General features: G+C 32.3%; 2 protein-coding genes and 1 long non-coding RNA gene across 3 annotated transcripts; 1 reads left to right on the top strand and 2 right to left on the bottom strand.

The window, feature by feature from the left end:
• Positions 1–2308: 2308 nt before the first annotated feature.
• LOC133814993 (uncharacterized) lies at positions 2309–2842 on the bottom strand. The gene has a single exon (XM_062247892.1). It carries the CDS (start codon positions 2840–2842, stop codon positions 2309–2311), a length of 534 nt encoding a protein of 177 aa, XP_062103876.1.
• Positions 2843–11519: 8677 nt separating this feature from the next.
• Positions 11520–15533, bottom strand: LOC133816449 (uncharacterized). The gene is made up of 3 exons (XR_009885249.1): positions 15375–15533; positions 14319–15128; positions 11520–13482 (listed from the first exon to the last, which is right to left on the bottom strand). It is a non-coding gene; the product is annotated as an uncharacterized LOC133816449 (long non-coding RNA).
• Positions 15534–19745: 4212 nt separating this feature from the next.
• LOC133814992 (uncharacterized) lies at positions 19746–20216 on the top strand. Its single transcript, XM_062247891.1, has one exon. The coding sequence runs from the start codon at positions 19746–19748 to the stop codon at positions 20214–20216; it is 471 nt and encodes a 156-aa protein (XP_062103875.1).
• Positions 20217–20427: the final 211 nt, after the last annotated feature.

Below are 20427 nucleotides of genomic sequence, written 5' to 3'. Positions count from 1 at the left end.
CGACCAACCTGGGATGGAGGCTGCGTCTCAGGTTCCCTAGGTGGGACATCATCATGAGGCATTGGTGGCTGCTTTGGCCTTTGAGGGCTTGTTGGCTGGAGCGGAGGGCTAGGATTGGGACCTCTTTGAGGTGGCCCATTTGAGGGCTGGTCAAGCTGCGAGGTAGGCACTGCCTGATTCTTAGCCAATTGGAGGGCTGCTTCGAGGGCTGCCATGGCATCCCTCTGACGACGGTCCATCTCCGCCTATCTTTCACTCAGCTCTTGGCACTGGCGCTCTATTTCTTGTTGCTGTCGCGCCATGGTCTCCGCAGCACTTTCTTAACTGGCCTTCAGATTGGCCAATTTATCTTGCAATACTCTCAGAGTAGTTCTCAGCATTTCGGAGTCCAGTTCCTCCTCATCAAACTCCAAGTGTGGCTCATTCTCAGCCATATTCGGAGGAAGAGGTTGAGATGGTGCAGCGTCAGCAGCCTGCCCAGCCTTCCTGGATGTCTTTGCCATTAGTACTTCAACCACCTCGTCTCAAGCTCTCAATGAAAGCACCAGAATGTTGACCCTCGTTTTGGTCAACTGACACAGAGTCAAATGCTTGATGTGATAGAAAGTATTGAAATAAGTCTAATGGAAAGAAAAGTAAACGACACAACAAATTATAGTGGTTCGACCCCACGAATTGGTAATGACCTACGTCCACTTAAGCTATTATTGATTTTGATTCTCAAAGGAGTGATCAAAGAACTAGGGTTCTTCGAGTTTTGCAAACCTTAGAGGGATGAGTAATACAACCGAAAGATAATAGCTAAAATTCTCTTCTAAAGCATAAACCAAAATCAGCCAGAAGGTCATTCCCTTGAGTTATTTCTCTCTATTTATAGGCTCAAGGAAGGTTACATGAATTAGTTAAAGATATTATTTACTAACTAATCGGATAATCAAGTATCATGGGAGATAATCTCGGATATGATTACAATTGTACAAGGTTATCTCAAAATATACGGAGTACATGACCAAGTTGGTCGTATATAAAACCCAAATGCTTTGTCTGGGGAATCTCCCTGGTCGATGTTCGAATAGAACCTCTGCTAGGTGTCAGCCACGTGTTAAAAATGTTTGCCACGTCATCCACACCTGCTTTTTGGATAACAAAGGGTAAAACAGTATTTTAGTCCTATCTCATTGTAGACCGTCTATAGAGGATTAAGTGACAATTATGGTTGTAACAATGGATAATTAATAGCATATCTATATTTCTTATAGAGCGTTTTATGAATTCAATAGTGCAATTTCGAGTCTATAGTGGAGTCACGAGGAATTAATAAGTTAGTAAATTTATTTGTTAAATTTATGATAACTTATTGGAGCTTGATTTCATAGGCCCATGGTCCCCACTGTATCTTGGATAAAATCATACATATAGTCTCAATTAATTGATTTAATTATCAATTAGAATTATCAAAGTTGACCAGGTCAATTTTGGATAGTTTCACAGAGTTATGTAATTTAGAGAAGAAAAGAGAAATTATGACAAATTTATTAATTAAGATAAATTGGTATCTATATTAATAAATAAGTTTAAATCAAGGTTCAAATTATAAATAATTAATTTGAATAATTATTTAATTAATCAATAGAAAATAACACGGACCTTGATTTTAAGTCCAATGGGCTTATAATTAAATGAGAAATTTCACAGGCCTAAAGCCCGTGATAATTTGACCATTAGGCTAATATTATCTATTATTTTATTGATTTTTTAATTAAACTAAATGACCTAATTGATCCTATAAAAGGAATGCTAAGTGAGAGTTGAAAACATATGTTTTGAGATAATAGAAATACTATCTGATAGAAAATCAAAAGATCTATTCTTGATGCTCTACGTTTTAGATTCTCTCTATAGCATAAGTCCTTTTCTAGGCCTCAATATTCTCTTATATTCTTCTTCTTATTGTATCTATCTCATGTGTTGAGAATTTCCCACTCTAGTCTAGGTGATTCTAAGGATACTTTAGAAGGCTGTGAAGAAAATTGAAGAATAGTTCAGCTTCTTGGTGATACCCTGTGACAGAAAGGATACAAGGGTTAGAGAAACTGAAGGAAGGACTCAATCATTTCGCTGCACAATGTAAGTGTTCTTATCACTATCTCTGTATGAATTCAATTTTAGAAACATGTTATAGGTTTTCTTATATTAATATGTTTAATATAAGATTTACATGAAAATAAACAAGATCCTAAATAAGTTTTCCCATCACCTTTACACATTCCATCACTTCATCCCCTAAACTGTCTCCATTCTCACCAACTTATTCAGAGCGTGTGGCACTAGCAATAAGACTATATTGAAGAGGATCCAAGTTCAACTCTCTTCTTATAGTATCTTTCACTAACACTTCAATTGCTTCTACCCTGTGACATGTGCTTGTGCTATCTGACAGTTTTAATGCTTGATAAATATTGAACTTCACTTCTTCATTTTTATCTCTGAGTGTAAGATGGCCCCCTTGAACATCAATAAGTGCACACCCCGTAGCCAAGAAAGGGAAACCAATAATAATAGGGATTTCCTGGTCTTCTTCCATATCCAAAACAACAAAATCAGCTGGAAGTATGAATTTATGTACCTTCACCAATACATCTTCAATTATTCCTCTAGGATAAGTAAGGGAACAGTCCGCTAACTGAAGAGTAATGGTCATCGGCTTCACTTCTCCTACTCCCAATTTCTTGAAAACTGAAAGGGGCATGAGGTTGATACTAGCTCCTAGATCACAAAGATCTTTGTTGAATGACAAACCCCCAATAGTACAAAGGATTGTGAAGCTGCTAGGGTCTTTCATTTTATGGGGAAATTTCTTTTGATGGATTGCACTACACTATTCTGTCAGTTTTATAGTTTTGAAATCTTCGAGTCTTCTCTTTTTTGTCATTACTTCTTTCATGAATTTCACATAATTTGGCATCTGTTCAATGACATCAACAAATGGGATATTTATGTGAATTTTCTTGAAGATTTCTAAAAAAATCAAAAACTATTCATCAATCTTCTTTTTTCTGAAATCATTGAGGGTATGGTAAGGGCGGTTGGTATGGTGGAGGCATGACTTTCTATTCTTTCTTTTCATTTGAATTCTCCTTAACTGCCCGCTCCTCCTTGTCAACCTCATGCCCTTGTGGCTTTTCTTTCTTCTCACTTGATAAAGCAGCCATATGATTTTGCAAGGCAGAAATTTGAACATTCATTGATGTAATATGATCTACCTCATATATCCCAGCAACTTTCCTGGACCTGACCTCTCACTTCGCCATTGATAACTGTTAATAGCCATCTTTTCCATTAAATTAAGGGCCTCATCTACAATTTTAGCCAACACTACGCCCCAGCAACATCATCAATTATGGTCATTGTTAGACCATTCAACCCATTGTAAATAATCTGTACCTGCATCCAGTTTTCATAACCGTGTCGTAGGCAGCGGCATACTAAATCCTTGAACCATTCCTAAGCCTTGTAGAATGGCTCATGGTCATGCTGTCAGAATTTCCCAATATCACTGCACAACTGGGTTGACTTGGAAGGAGGAAAAAACTTAATAAAAAAATTTCTTGCCATCTCATTCCAATTTGTAATCAATCCAGGTTGCAAAGACTGCAACCAACTCCTCGCTCTTTCCCCTTAAAGAAAAATGAAGGAGTCGCAATCTGATGGCATCATCAGAAACACCATTCTTCTTCACTGTGGCGCATACCTCCATAAATATGGCCAAGTGAATGTTGGGATCTTTTGTAGCTAGACCCCTGGACTGATTTTGTTGCACCATGCTAATTAGTGTTGTCTTCAACCCAAAATTGTTATCAGCAATGCTAGGATTGGAGATTCCAATCAAGTGGTCATTCACAACGGGCATGCAGAAATCATGAATTGCCCGTCATGCTGGATTAAGTGGCACGCTACAAGTGCTGGTTGATTAAAATTGTTACCAGCGTTGCTCCCATCATTGTTGTCTCCATTGTTGTTGTTCACCTCTTTATTATTCCTATCATTCTCCATATTAGACTCTTCAGTCCTCTTTTTGGATCTTAATTTACGAAGTGTGTGCTCGATTTCTGAATTTAGGGATTCAATAAGTGTAGAGCTCTGACTTCTACGCATAAACTGAAAATACAAGCACAAACAATAACATTAGTAACTATAATCGAATTAAAATCTAATTTAAAATCAAGACTTATAGTTATAATACTAGCAAAATTAATGTTTAATCCCCGGTAATGGCGCCAAAAACTTTATACATAATTTTTTAACGGCAAGCGTACGATATATTATAATATAGTTTTATTTCCAAAAGATGTCGAATCCACAGGGATTAAATACTTAATTTTACTAAGTACTGCACTTCCAAGCCGAGTGATTTTAATTAGATATTTCAAATTTAATATGAAAAATAAAATTAAATGGATATAAAGAACTCTACTTTCTAAATTTGACTTTTGAGATGAAAGATGTACTAGAGTATCGATTTCACTATTTTAAACCATGAACTGCAGTTTCCCAATTATCCTAAGTAATTCCACTTATTTGTAATCTCTAGAACCCTAAAGTAATGCAATTATCTCTCTCAAGCATACATGCATTTAATCTCAATTAATCAAAACAATATCTCTACTCATTTTTAATCAATCAAGAAATCATTAAGAATTTTGAGTCTTTTAAATAAAATTCATAGAATTCAAGGAATCTCTTGATCTCACAATCACTCAATGTCATGTAATCCCTAGTCTAATCTAAAGTTATCTTTCTCAAGCATAAACCCTAGATTTCAATTCAGATCAATGGTGATCAAGCATTAGTATGACAAGAATTATAACAAAAATACATGAACAAATAAGAAGAACTTCATAGGAATAAATTCATAAACTTCAATTCAAATTTAATATAGATCCATTAAGTACTCTAGCACATAGGAATTTAGTTATCCATTATAACCATAACACATAGCATTCATATTGTTCTTAAATGAAAATTAAAAACTAAAGATAAAAGTTGGGAGAAGAAGAACTAGATTGATCAATGAAGTTGTCTTCCTCTTCTAGCCTTTTCTTCTCCCCCAAGAAACCTCTCTTCCAGCCTAATCCCCTCCAATTCGTAATTAGAAATCCTCATATAAACTTCTCTCTAATTTTCTTGTCAAAAGACCATTTTTCCCTTATGAAAATCGTCACTTAACTTCATCATACAGACATATGCACTACAACCCTCCAAAGTGGCGTTGTAACCCTATTGCGAAAACTGAAAATCTCCACTCTCTGGACCTCAGACGCTGCAGCATTAACTACTGGCGCTGCAACCCTAATTCCCCATAAATATCGCAACACCCCTTATAGGTGGCTCTGTATCCCCTGACGACGCTCTCTTTACCTTCTTTCTGTACCACCTGGTGTTGCATCCCAAATGAAAGGGGTTGCATCGCTAATTCAACAATTTCTCAAAAAATCTTCATTTCAATGCCATTTCGTGCCAACTTTTTACCACTTCACCATGAACCCAAAACACGTAGAAAACGAGCATAAAACCATAGAAAAGACACCTAGACACCTAACAATAAAACATAAAATGACTATCTAAAGTTAATCTAAAATTCACTTATCAGTGCCCACACACGTCCTTGTGTGTTTGAGGATTGGTTTGGAAGATCAAAGTGTGAGCTTTCAGAATAAGGATAGGAAGATCATTGATTTGTACAAAAAGATTTGTGGACTCTTGATTGGACACAAGATGTAATATCTAATCTACTTGTGTTTGATTTAATATATCTATATATGTATGATCCTAGATGGTATGAATAAATTTTTTAAAAGATCCATTCCACTGCATATCCTAATTTATCATATTTAATACAAACAATTGGTACCAGAGCAGTGTACATATATATATATATTAAATGTTGTGTGGGTTTTTTGCATTTATTATATGTATGTTGGTATGTATATTGAATGGATGGATGTGTTTTTTGACCAACTCTAATTAACGACCAATAAATGGATGACATAATTACATTTATTGATTATATCAATGGACTACAAGAGAAAACTCTGAAAATATAATTCTATAAATACTTAGAGTGAGATTCCATATACATAGTGGAGTAATCATGGAATTAATAAATAAGATTATTAGATTAAAGAGTTTAATTAATAATCTGGTTTATTGTAGCTTCGTATTATAGGTGAATGGTCCTACACTGTCAAAAGAAATATTTGTATAGAGAATGACTTAATTGCAAATGAATTAATTTTCCACGACGAGGAAATAATTATGTGACTTAATTGTGAATTAATTAATTAATTAACTACATAGTTTTTATTTTGAAAAAATATATGTTAAAATAAATATTAATCATGTTTGGATTAATATAGAGATATATTAATAATTATCTTATTTATAATAAGATATTTATTTATTTAAAACTGATATTTTAAGATAAAGTTAATTTTGAATTGACTGATATTTATTTTGGAATAAATGTATTATCTTAAATATTAATTAAACAAACAAATTAGAAAATTAGGGGAAACCCTAATGTGGCTCACAACAGGGCCACTCATGGATAGAAATATCCCTGGGATTTTAATTTTGAATTTCAAATTAATTTGTTTGTTTAATTATATTTACTAATTCTTTTTAAATATGATTTAAATTAAATAATTATATAGATGTAACTGATCGGTTTTATTTTAAATAAAATAAAGATTAATTAAAATAGTTAATTATCTTTATAAACCTGAAAATAAGCAATACTTTTAAGAAGTTGAATTAACTAGTTAACTATCACACTCTCCCTAAAGAAAATAAACGATAAAATTTCTTAAGCATGGTGAAATTCTAATTTTAACAACCTCTCTCTTCTCAAACCTCTCTAGATCTCATGCAATGAGTACATATAGAGAGTCTAAATCAACCTTTTGAATCATACGTGCCCACACACGCCCTTGTGTATTTGAGGATTGGTCTGGAAGATCAAGGTGTGAGCTTTCAGAATAAGGATAGGAAGATCATTGATTTATACAAAAATATTTGTGGACTCTTGATAGGCTACAAGAGGTAATCTCTAATCTATTTGTGTTTGATTTAATATATCTATATATGGATGAACCTAACTGATATTATTAATTTTTTTAAAGATCTATTCCGTTGCGTATCCTAAGGGTGCGAGGTTCCTTCATCATGATTAGTCTGAGTTCATCAGTTAAGTTTCTTTTCCTTAGCTTTTAATTAAACATTGGGGACACTTCGATCTGGAATTCCCAGTAAATCTTTGACTCCTCGAATACAATGGGATTTCACACCTGGATTGAGTTTGGGAGAAATGATTTATTCTTTTGTATATATTAGGTTGTGTGTTTGTGTTAGTTTGAGTTGTTTTGTTTCAGTTATGTTTTGTCTAAGGTGTTAGTTGAATCAAGTTGACAATAATTAGCCAATGAAAATATGTTGAATGATATGTTGTATCAATTGAATGGAAATGAAAGCTATAAAAATCTGCGTGCTTGGTTGAATTTTTCTTTTCATTTTTTACTTGGGTCTACTTAAATAATTCAGAGTTCGACCATGATTTTTAATAAATTTTTTTGAGATTGAACAATCTTTATGCTTGCTGAATTTTGAAAATGAAAATAAAATATGAAAATTTTGTATCTTAGAACTTGTTTGTTTGCTTTTTTAGACGAAATCCTAGATGATGCATGCTTAGGAAAGTATTTAGGCAATTCTTTGAGCCGATTGAGCCTTTCAAGCCAACCTTTATTATTTAATTCCTAGTTACCCAATTTTGAGCCTAATATGATTCTTTTGATTGGTTGACACCCATGTAAATGAGCTCATTTGAAGACTTCGTTATCTTTTCTTCCTTCGATTTATACTATGAGCATATGAAAAGTGATTGGGGAATTTGTTTGTAATGGGGTTTATATTTGGGATTTTGTGTCATCAGAAAAACAAAAAAATTGAGAGAGAAATAAAAGGAAAATATTGAAAATGAACTACAATCCAATTGAAAATGCAAAGAAATAAGTTTGGGGGGGGGGGGGGGGGGGGTAGTATCATTAAAAAAAAAAAAAAAAAGAAAAAGACCATGTTTATGAATTCTCTCTCAAAACAAGAAAAAAAAAAAAAATGGGATTGTGTTTTGGGGTTTGTAAGGTTGATATTAAGAGTGGTGTTTGTGGTTTGTGTGATTGTTGTATATGTGAGCCTAAATGACTATTTCATCTACCTTTACCTAAGTTGTTCACCATAATCCATGAAATTCCTATTGATTTCTAAGCATGTATTGTCTACATTAGTGGAGATTAGAAAGTATAACAAGCTTATGGGATAATGATTGATTGTAATGAAAAAGAAAAATCAGTGAGCATGAAATTGATTAAAAAATTTATTTATTAATCATGATTAGGAGAGCTTTTATTTTTGTTGGACCTAAGTAAGTTGGAATAATGTTTTGACTGAAATTCTGGATTAGTGGTTGTTTTTCCTGAAGGTTATATAAGTATGTTATTCATGATATTTTGAGGATTGAATTATTGTTGTCGGCTTCATTCATTTGAGTTGGTTGTTTTAGGTTTTTAGTTTTGTTTTTGTTTGTCTTTTGTGTTATTTACTCAAGGGCGAGAAAATGGTAAGTTTGGGGAGTTTGATAAACGATTTCTAGACTCGTTTTAGTGTGTCATTTTAGGTAGTGTTTTGGTTAATTAAGTTTATTTTCTTATATTTTACGCTTGTTTTGGTTTGATTTTAGGTTTTGAAGGACTTGAGATGCTTTGGAATGAAAATGGGTGAAAAATCGACAAAAAGATGAAAATTCTGTCGAAACTGGTGATTTGGAGCAAGTGGCGCAACCACACCAGGAGGGTCATGACCGCGCTAGGTGTCTAGAAAAGAGGAATTTCTGAAGATTTTAAATGAAGGGAATTTTGGTAATTTCACTTGGGGAAAACATACGGTTTTGTATTTTAATGCGATTTTCATTAGAATAACCTACTTTTTCAGAGCCTAGATTGGGAGAAGACGGCTGAAAGCTCAGTGTAAAGGATTGGATCTCTTTAGAGTATTTTTTAGGGGTGAACATTTGACCCGAAAAACCCACAAAACCCGCTAACCCGTCCAACCCGCAACCCGAAAACCCGTTTTTTGGGAAAACCCATCGGATTTGGGTTAAATTCGACCCGAACCCGAAAAAATTCGGGTCGGGTTCGGGTTCAAACCCGAAATCTGAAAAAATGGTATTTTTGAAAAAAAGTGTAAAAAATGGTATTTTTGCAAAATTTGGATTTTTGGCCCAAAACCCAATTGGCCCAGTCCAACCCAAAATCTGAAAAAAAAATTGTATTTTTGAAGAAAAAATGGTATTCTTGAAAAAAGTGTAAAAAATGGTATTTTTGCAAAATTTGGCTTTTCAGCCCAAAACACAAATGCCTAAGCCTAACCTGAATCAAACTCGAACCCGAACCCAAATAAAACCCAAAACTCGAAACCCGAAACCCGAAACCCGAAAAAACTCGAAAATTTCGGATCGATTTCGGTACCATTTTTCTCAACCCGAAACCCGTAAAACTCGAAGAACCCGAAATCCGAAAATCCGACCCGTGTGCACCCCTAGTTTTTTTTTTCTTTCATCTTCTATTTTTTAGTTATGTTTTATTTTAGTTTAATGGATGTTAACACTATGATTATGAACTAAATCTATTTCTAGGGTTTTAATGTAGTCTCTTGAAACTTTGTTATTAGTTAATGCAATTTCTATGATTTCTTCTTCTTCATTGTGATCTTTCAATTTGTGCGTAATGAATGTAAATAATTTGACTTTGATATTTGCATTACTTATGAATTTAATTCAAAATCTCAGAGGTGAAAGTTAAATATATGCTATAGTTGAATATACATAGATTTTGATATAGGACAAGAGTACCTATATGGTTTGTATAGCTTTTAGGAATTCTATTCTTAATGTTTGCTTATGTTTGGAATTTATCACAGAGATGTAAAAAATTCGCATATATGTTGAGAGACCTATATATCCTAATGAGAATTTAGATTGTTTTAGTAAATTCGTTATCACAATAAGAAAAAGAAAAAATGAAAATTGTATTGGTGAAATAATAAAGTGAATAGAAGATGAAGTTAAATACCCTAACTTTACATCCATTGAATTAATTTGCTTTTACTTGTTTTTGTTATTTGTTAATTGTTATTTTTGTCAATTCTTGATATTCTTGAATCTAAGTTTTAGTAGCCAAATAGAATTAGGAAATTAATTATTCGTAATTAATAAACAATCTCTGTGGGACGATATTCTACTTAACTCTATTATTACTTGTCTATGATTGTATATATTTGCACATTGGAATTTTCACAACATAAAGTCTCACATTGTTTAGAAAGTAAACATTTATTTTTCCCTCTTTTATAAAATTATTCAAAATACTTACACTTCTAACAACAAACACACTAAGCTTCTTCTAGACTTTTATGATCTTAAAAGTAAAACTAAAATTATTATTATTTAAATACAATTGTTTAGTTAATTATTTTATAATAAAACAATTTAAAATTTTAATAGTTTGGTTATAACCTAACGAAACCACACCAAACTATTTATTTATGGTTTTGTTTGGTTTGATATTTTATTTTTAATAGTTTGGTTTGATTTTTCATTTTAAAAAAACTGCATGTCAAACCGTGTACACCCTTACCATTTACATCCCTAACTAATATGGGAAACATTATTTTAGTTATTTTTTGGTAACATATTATTTCGATTACTTTTTTAAATACTGACTTATTATTTCAATTAATTTATGATGTACTTTAAGAATAAAAAATAACTTATTATTTTGGTTACTCTTTGTATTTCTAAAATGAATCTTGATTTGGAAACTTTTGGTCATTTTTAAATTTAAAATAACTTATCCAATTAGAGTTATGAGCAACAAGATATGATAGATAGGACAAAAGATGTTCAATTTAAGCCACTCATCGATCCAGTCTAAGTGGAAGTAGTGAAAGCACACTACAAGAAAATTTATAACTCTCAAAAAGTGTTATCAAATGAAATTTATAACACTTTAGCAAGTGTTAAGTCTGCCTATGTTATTAAAACTCTCACTATTTGATTACATTTTTTACATGTTATGAAATAGACTATTATAACATTATTTTGGTGTTATATATTATAAATAGTTACATTATCTAAATGTTATGATTCATTATGTAAATAGTTTTTTCTATTTAATTACATTTTCAAAATGTAATCTTATTGTTTTTAATTACATTATTCTTATCATTGTTATTTTGTTATAATAACTCTATGTTGATGTTATTTTTTGAGTTTATCGTAACACTTTTAAAGTGAAATTATCAAATTTAACAATGCCTATTATTTGTCCCAATAATGTAATTAGAATTTGATAATGTTTAATGTATTTTCTTGTATTAACCAAAATATCGAATACATGTGTCCCAAATAAAAAAATGTACAAAATACCATAGTAAAAGTAGTCATGCTGAGAATATAATGCGCAACAAGTCTAATAAAATACAAATTGTAACATTTGTCCTGTGCTTTCTCTTTATTAATTGCAAGCATCCAAATCTTGTGTTGCTATCTTCATCACCTAGATAACATATATGAAAAAAAATGCAATAAGTAAACAAAACTCATGTGATCTTCATAACCAATAAGCATAATAGTTGGTTACTATTTTTCTAAAAAAAAATCGGTAGCATAACAACTATTTTTCAATAAATCCAAAATTTTGAAACGTACAATTAAATCTTAGATTTTCACAGAATAGTTCCATAAATAATATGGTACAACTCATTATGACATGTATGATTAATCTATCAATAAAATCCTAAGTATATACTTAAGAATTTACTAAATGCATCTTATCATATTACCTGTTGATGGATACCCAAGTTTTATCAATCACAAAAGATTCAATCCACTGCCATAATCAACATATTATATATTAATGCATCATATTATATATATATAAATAGAATAATGGCCTGCTGGTAGTACTACAAAGCATTTAGTATTAGTTCAGGGGCTTCTTAGAATAATCTGCAAATATGATAAAACACAAAACTGTTTCAGAAATGAAATATGAGAAAGAATCTGACTTTTATGCTAGCAAAGACACCATTTTTCTACACAAGATACGGTGACAAGCAAAGGAAAAAGCATAAGCTATAGCTTTGAGATGAACAAGTAATCAATTAAGAGTAGACACTAAAATTGTAGAGCTTCAACACAGACAAACAAGCAGAGATGCACTTAAAAAATCACAACATCCAAAGTGATAATGTCGGAGCCGAAGAGGCATACAATTATTGAATAAGATAAGGATCTACAAAGATACAAACAAAGGAATTGCCCCTAGAAATTTTTATTTTTGAAAGGAAACTGAACTTGTATTAATATTTTAAAAATAAATAGAAGTCAATATAGTAGAACATCAAATTGATAAATTAAAGAAAGTGGCAAGTTTCATATAAGTCCAAAAAGTCCAGCATAAAACCCATGGAAGTGTCAAAACAAATTGTCAAATGGCCTTGAAACTTAAAAAGCTTTCCATTACAGAACTTAATCACTCTAAATGAGCTAAAATTGGCTAGTAAAATGCTTGAAGTCTTCTTGAAGAACAATAAGCTTTATTCGTAAATACACAAAACCACAACATACTCACACTTTTTCCGTTAGAGTGTTATCTCCTTCCCTTTCATATCTATCAAATCAAAAGTACCTGATCACAGTTCTGTGTATGAATATAATGAGCAGATTAACATTACTATATCCAATTTAAAAAGCCAATAAAATTCAATAGAAGTACAATAGTAGTAATAAACAATTATAAAGAGAGAAATCATGATTATCAAAAATAAAAAGAAAAAAAAACAGAGAGAAATCGTGAGGGTATTTATATTAGTACTTTTGTGAACCAATACTAATGCTAAAATGATATTAAATAGAAAATTTTGACTCAATCTTTATCTACAGTCTTTATTAAAAAAGAAAAGAAAAAGATAAACTATATCGTCATTGTCCATTTGTTCTATATCATATAGTAAGAGTGGGTTTAAATATGTAACATTGGTTCTATTAATTATAAAAACTATATCAGCCTTATTATTGGTATCCTCAAACATCACATCAATTATTACTAAATCGAGTTGAATTAGTAGAACAGTAAAATTATGGGAGTGAGAATTATATGGATAAAATACTGAAAGACATTAATTAATATTCTTTTACTATAAAACAGAGTAAGCTCTGTTCAGCCCAGATACATATCATGACCCCACAAAATCATACAAGTTTAGGATAAAATAAAGAGTGATAAAAGAAAGAGAAATATATCCACCGTGAGCAAAGGAATCCCAAATGTTAGGTGTTCTACAATCTTTATCTGCTGCTCCTTCCACCTTCATAGACACAACATTCCAATCACTACTGTTCTCCCACAAGCATACATACATAATATATATATTTTTTTTAAATTGAGAGTAAAAGGAGTAGTGACCTGGTCTACGGAGGTGCTGAACAAAACATAAAATTAAAAGGAAAATCATTCATGCTATATTCAGTACTATTGCAAATACCTGCAATTGTTATAATACTTTATACACATATATGGTGTAAATTAATATTTAACATTTGATAGCATAGAGAGATATAGAGAAAGAGGCTTAATAGTTAATTATGGAGTCAAGAAACTCTCTCCAAAATTATTAGCTATAGAATTATATGTACTATTTTGTTCAACTACTTTCATCCCATGTGGCCAAACCATGTAAATAAAGTATATATATATTTATACAAAAAATTATACACATGTTGGTTTAGAGAGAGAGGGAATGCAAAGCAATGCCAAGCCCCAAAACCAAAATGTGGTTTGGCCTGAACCTGATCAAACTTGTATTTCTATTGTCAACAAATAATTTTAAAAGGATAGAGAATATATGAACATATATACAAACTAATGTATAACTTCCTAACATCTAATTAGTACTATACTCACGGCTTACCAAGATTCAAATATGTCATTAGAGTAAAAATAACAGTGTATGAGGTAACTGAGAATTTATGTCAAACAGTTTATGGGCACACGAGTTCTGTCCACCTTCCAAACTATATAAGCACACTTTATCATAATATTATGAAACACATTTTTACTACTCCAACTACAAATGAGAGTGATACATATATAAGAGAGCATTGTAAGAAAAATGAAATGAAAACAAGGGATCTCAATTCTCACCTTAAGACTCTAAGTGATGAAGCTTTTGCTAATTCTTTAATTTCTTCTGATATACTATAAAGTGTCAAGTCGATGCGCTATAATTTGGGTTTGTATATTGCACATTCCAAGCATCAAAGGTTTGATATGTCACAAGGATGCTTATGCTCAGCATTTGTACAGTAAGTAATTATGTGCATCAATTTTCTCATGCTTTATGTGTATAGGATAGACAAAATACAGAAACACAAAAGCGATAGCTCAAATGAAAAGAGAGAGTGGTGTCATGGAGTGGAGATAGTTATTTTGTTCGCCCCAAACAAAGGACCATGCTAGTTGATGGACAAAAGAAAAAATAATTAAGTGCCAAAGCTTTCAATCAATAATAAATATAAGTGCCTAGTGAGATAGTTAAGGGTTCATTTTTTGTAATTTTTCAACTCATTTAATTAACTTCAAACTTATAAATCAAAAGGGGCAAATGAGATGAGATGTGATAATATGTAGCATTTTTTATTTAAATTGCCACCAAATACAAATACAAATACAAGTATTTTCCAAAAGGTTTAAAATAAATACAAATTGGACTGTATACATAATATATATTTAAAAAAATACCTTGGTATGTAACACCTATGACCATAGTCTCATCATATTGCATATATAACTTATGCATAAGTATCTACTCAGTTCCATTTTAGAAATGAACTTTAACGTACATTTCTATGGTTTATTCTTAAAACATATGATATTCAGAACAAGCAAGCCAACCTGGTCAAGTGTCGACACAAGATGTGGCTGAAACTTTGTCTTAAATGTAATTGGGCCAACCTACAACCAGTGAAAGTAAGTTCTCTTAAATATGAAAATTAGACATGACAGAATAGGAAAACTCTATTTCTAATTAGCATAAACTACAAGGAAGAATGTGGTAAACCTTGAGAAGAGAAGTAAAAGCGCAAAAATAGAAAGCATACATAGCAAGTAATCAAGAAGAATCTAAATATATGAAGTTTATGAACATATATAGATATATATCAATGGATTCTATTTTTTGATTAATTATGACCTATATACCTGTAATTATTATTATTATGACCTTGTATCAACACTTGGCTTTGGGTCCGGCAAATTTATGCTATGCTAATAATTGTAGAGAAAAATAGAAGAACACCATCTTGGGCTATGAGACTTCAATTAAGTTGAATATATTGCTTTTATTCTATACCAAAGTCTCAGCCAACTGTAGTTCCTTTGGCCTGTTGAAAGTAAAAAACCTCAATTCAATAGAACAATACATTACGAAACAATAGAAATGGCAAAACATAAAGAGAGAGCACAAACTCCAAACACAGAATGCTTATCACTAAACAGAGCCAATATCATATAGTTGGGATACAAAACATAATATATATACATATATACATAAATGAATAATACGTAACATAATTACTACTCAATACAATTACTAGACCCATTTTCAATAACATAGCACTACTATTATCTCCATACAATAATTTAGTTGGAGTATACTAGAGCACATCTATTTTCTCCTAAAACAAAACCGATTTATGACCCTGGCAAAATCTAATTCAATAACAGAGTACTCCACAAGACTATTTTCCCGTAAATTAAATTCAACATCAAAGCTGATTTGTGACCCTATGATTAAAAAATCAATGAATTGGTGATGAAAAAAGAAAAGAAATTAAATTGAATACAAGATGACACCAAAATAAAATAGGACTTATGTTACTATACGAGCTCTGGCTTTTTCAATATACATATATATATATATATATATTTATATATACATCAGATACAAAATCTATTGACCTTTTGAACCCCTGTGTCTAATTAAATTTAGCACTCAATATTATACTAAAGGAGAAGTATTACGAAGACCGTACCAATAAAACCATTCGAAGTGTGCAGTATAATATTTAATCAATGATTAAAAAACAAGACATGAATAAAAAGAAAACATGTAAGTCGGAAGTTTGCTCAGTAGAGAAAGCTGCTTTCTCAATTTAGCTACTTACCTATCACAATGTCTTTGATCTTTATCGACTTCTTCTTGTTGCCTCCTCAACTGTTTCTTTATCTCCAACTTATTATCTCTTTGAGACATTTTATCAAACAATTTTCTTGCAATGTAAATTCAACAATTTTCAGTTTATAACTTAATTCAATAACAGAGTACGTACCACAAGACTAGAAACACTACCTATATATTAATGTAACATATTAATCAGCCTTATAGATAAAGAAAATAAAGAATATAAACACTACCTACATGGATAAAATCATATATTTGTTTGTTTATGGATTAAATTTTGGGTGTATTTTGGCCCAGGTTTTGGATTACTTTTGTTAATGGAAACTTAGAATGGTCTCTTCACGTCACGTTAATTTTACTATATTGTTTTAATTTTAATCATTTTTGTATTTTCAAATATTTTATAAGATAATTCCCATTACACCACATTTTAATTTTAACACTATTTAAGAGTGACTAGATATATAATTTATATAATATAAATCTTTGAAAAAAATACTTATCCATATATACTCCAGTCGAAATATATTAACCACACACATGTGTCAAAATCAGTTTTAATATTTTTATAATAATTTGTTAATCTAAGTTTTAGTCCTCATGTAAATAAATTTTTTAATTCCTGCAAGTATGTAATTATATTAAATATATAATGGTTGGGAATGCATATTTTATTCTTAACCATTTACTGGATTTAAATTACAAAATAATCACCTGATATGTATTATTAACCAGAGTTAATATAATTATTTCGTACAACGGTGTTTGAGAACGGAAATGAGAGAAATGGAATTTTAAAGTTGGTTTGAATACTATAATACACGTACCAATTGGTGTTGGTTACATAGAATTATTGGAGAAGTTGTATTCGAAAGCTGAAAATGGATAGGTCATTGTTTGACTTAAAGTTGGAAGTGTCGTTTATATGCAATGATTTTAGCTTAGATCCCATTGAAATCACGGACGATGAAGGAGTTAGTGCTCTTATTCTTGACAATTCGAAGTTCTTAAACATCGGGTTCCTTTATGCGTTAGTTCGATTGCAAATAACACTGCTCTTCTTGATCCATCTCTTAGAGCGAGTGTTAATAAGGAAAATCATAATCAATATTGCACGGTTGTTCCACAAACATAAGCATGGCAAAATGGGGCGGCGGGGCGGGGCGGGGCCCTGACCCGACGGGGCATCTTTGCCCCGGTAAAAACGGGGCGGAATTCGGGGCGGGGCAGCCCCGCCCCGCTAGGAATTTAAACGGGGCGGGGCCGCCCCGCCTCAATTTTTTTTTTTTTTTTTGTATACTCTAACTCAATTCTCTCATGCTACTTATATACATAGTATGTAAAATTGACATTTTATATGTAGTTTATAATATTTTTAATTCTACATAGACTAGAAAGAATTATAAATATTGAAAAATATGTTTTATATAATTCATCCTTATTCTTGTATTTATTTTGTAAATTTTAAAATAAAAAACAAAATATAATATTTGATGGTATAGTTGATACCAAGTGTAAAATATAAAGATTACAATAAAAAATAATATTTAGGCTTAGGGAAAATTCTAAAATTATAATTTAATGTTTCTTAAAAAAAAAAAGAAGTTAAATGAGGCAAATGGGGCGGGGCAGACCTGCCCCGTTCCAAGAAACTAATCGGGGAGGGGCGGGGCGGGGCAGACCCACCCCATTTACATCCCTACACAAACAGCTCTTGGGGCAAGTGTATGCATGGGAGGTCCTAGTCAAAATGAAAATTTTCCCCCAACAAATCTTCCGCATAATGATGGGTATGAGTATGAGCCTTATGTCAATGACAATCTAGTTTCCCATTTGGGTGATGATGATGAAAGAGTTGAGGGGTGCATTAGTTTTGATGATAACTCTGAGGATCGGTTGTCGATGCTACATGTGGAGCAAGTGGATAATTTAAATGTACGACCCTTGTCAAGACGTCAAGAAAGCATAGGATGCAGGACTCCTGGCTCAGAGAGCAGTCGTCCAACTACACAAGACGATAGAAATAGATGGAGTTCTTCAGCATATACTGCTAAAGATATCCCATGCCCCTCTTATGTTATCCCCACAATATATGGAGTGTGTTGTGGAGTAATAGAAGTTGGGAAGGTTTTTGAGAACTAGTTAGAGTTGAAGACGAAGACACACAAGCAGAACTTCAAGTTTGTGGTGAAGAAGTCAGGTATTGAAGTTTGGTATATCACTTGCAAGGATATTGATTGTGGGGGAAGAGAATACCTAAATCTAATATGTTCGAGATAACTTGTTTCACCAATAAACCCCCTTGCTCACTTGTCCTCCAACATAAAGGCCATCGCCAAGCTGCACCTTGGGTTATTGGTCAGTGCATAAAGAAAAAGTATCAGGTTGGATCGAATGCGTACATGGCAAACAACATAGAAGAAGACATTAAGAATAATTATGGCATTGATCTGTCATATGGAAAAGCTTAGAGATGTCGAGAGAAGGCTCTTTCTTATGTCAGAGAGGCACTGGAAGCATCCTAACAGAAGTTACAATCGTACTTGTTCATGCTTCAACTAGAAAAGTCCCGGGACATTGACAGATTTTGTCACTGAGGAGGATCGGTTCAAATATTGATTTTTCTCACTCGGAGTTCGTATAAGAGGTTTCCGTACATGTCGTCCTGTGTTATGTGTAGACGACAATTTTTTAAAGACAAAATATGGTGGGCAGATGTTATGTACAGTCGCGCTGGATGCAAATAACCATCTATAACTAGTTGCATTTGGTATTGTGAAAAGTGAGAATCATGAGTCATGGTAGTATTTCATGTCAAAGCTAAAGGGAGCGATTAGGGAAGTTGAGGACATGGCGTTTGTATCTGACAGCCATGCAAGTATTAAACATGCCTTGGAAACTATTTTCCCCGATGCCTATTACGGTGCTTGCTACCACCACATTAGTATGAATGTGGTTGCTAAATTCAAGACTAATCATTGTCATGTGTTGATGTATAATGCAACATATGCTTTTAGGAAATCCGAGTTCCATGCTCACTTTGAAAAAATCAAATAAAAAGACCCAGCCATTGCTCTGTACCTAGAATGCATGGGTTTTGATAAGTGGTCTCGTGCTTACTTTCCTAGAAATAGGTATGTTAGTTATGAAATCTTGTAAATGTACATTACAATTAAATGTTAGTTTTCCTGGATACTATGTACAATATAATGATAAGCAATTACGCTGAAAGTTTTAACAATAAGACCCGAGACACTAGAAGTTTTCCGATAACTACATTCGTCGAATTTATTCGTTTCACACTTCAGTCCTGGTTTTGTGATATGAGATAAAGTAGAAAGAATACTACTACAACTCTTGCACCGACCTACGAGAAAGATTTGGTGGATATGGATGAGAAAGCTCGATTCTTGATCCCTTATGCAGTAGGGACACATGAGTTCCATGTGTTAGATGGTGAGTTGAATGGTGAAGTCAACCTCCTGAATAAGACATGCACATGTGGTGTATTTCAGCTTATTGGCATCCCATGTGTTCATGCACTATCTGGATCCCTTAAGAGAGGGGTGAGCTTTTATTCTTTGTGTTCAGATTACTATAAAATTGAGACATGGAGGTCCTCTTACACAGAATCTATATATCCTAATGGTAACGAGGAAGAGTGGATTGTTCCACATGACATTATGACAATGAATGTGAGAATACCTAGGCAAAAAAATCTTGATTGTCCAAAGAAGAAACAAGGTAGGCCTAAGAAGAAATGCCATCCTTCCAATGGAGAAAAAGTGGTTGTACAATGCAAGTGTAGCACATGTGGAGGTTTAGGCAATAATAGGGCAACTTGTAAAGTTCAAGTTTGAAATTTATAGCATCGATGTTAGACTTTTTATTTGTGTAATAATGGACTTTGTTAATCTTTTTCTTTGTGTACTAATGTACCTTGATTGACTTCTAATTTGTGTAGTAATGGACTTTGATTTCCTTTTAATTTGACATAATTTTTAAAAATATTAACATGCAATCTGTTTCGATGTACCATCAATGCACCATCGATATAGCATCGAAATCGCG

The sequence above is a fragment of the Humulus lupulus genome, chromosome 2 (assembly GCF_963169125.1).
Source record: "Humulus lupulus chromosome 2, drHumLupu1.1, whole genome shotgun sequence".
NCBI lineage: Eukaryota > Viridiplantae > Streptophyta > Magnoliopsida > Rosales > Cannabaceae > Humulus > Humulus lupulus.
This window is presented reverse-complemented; position numbering and strand designations above follow the sequence as displayed.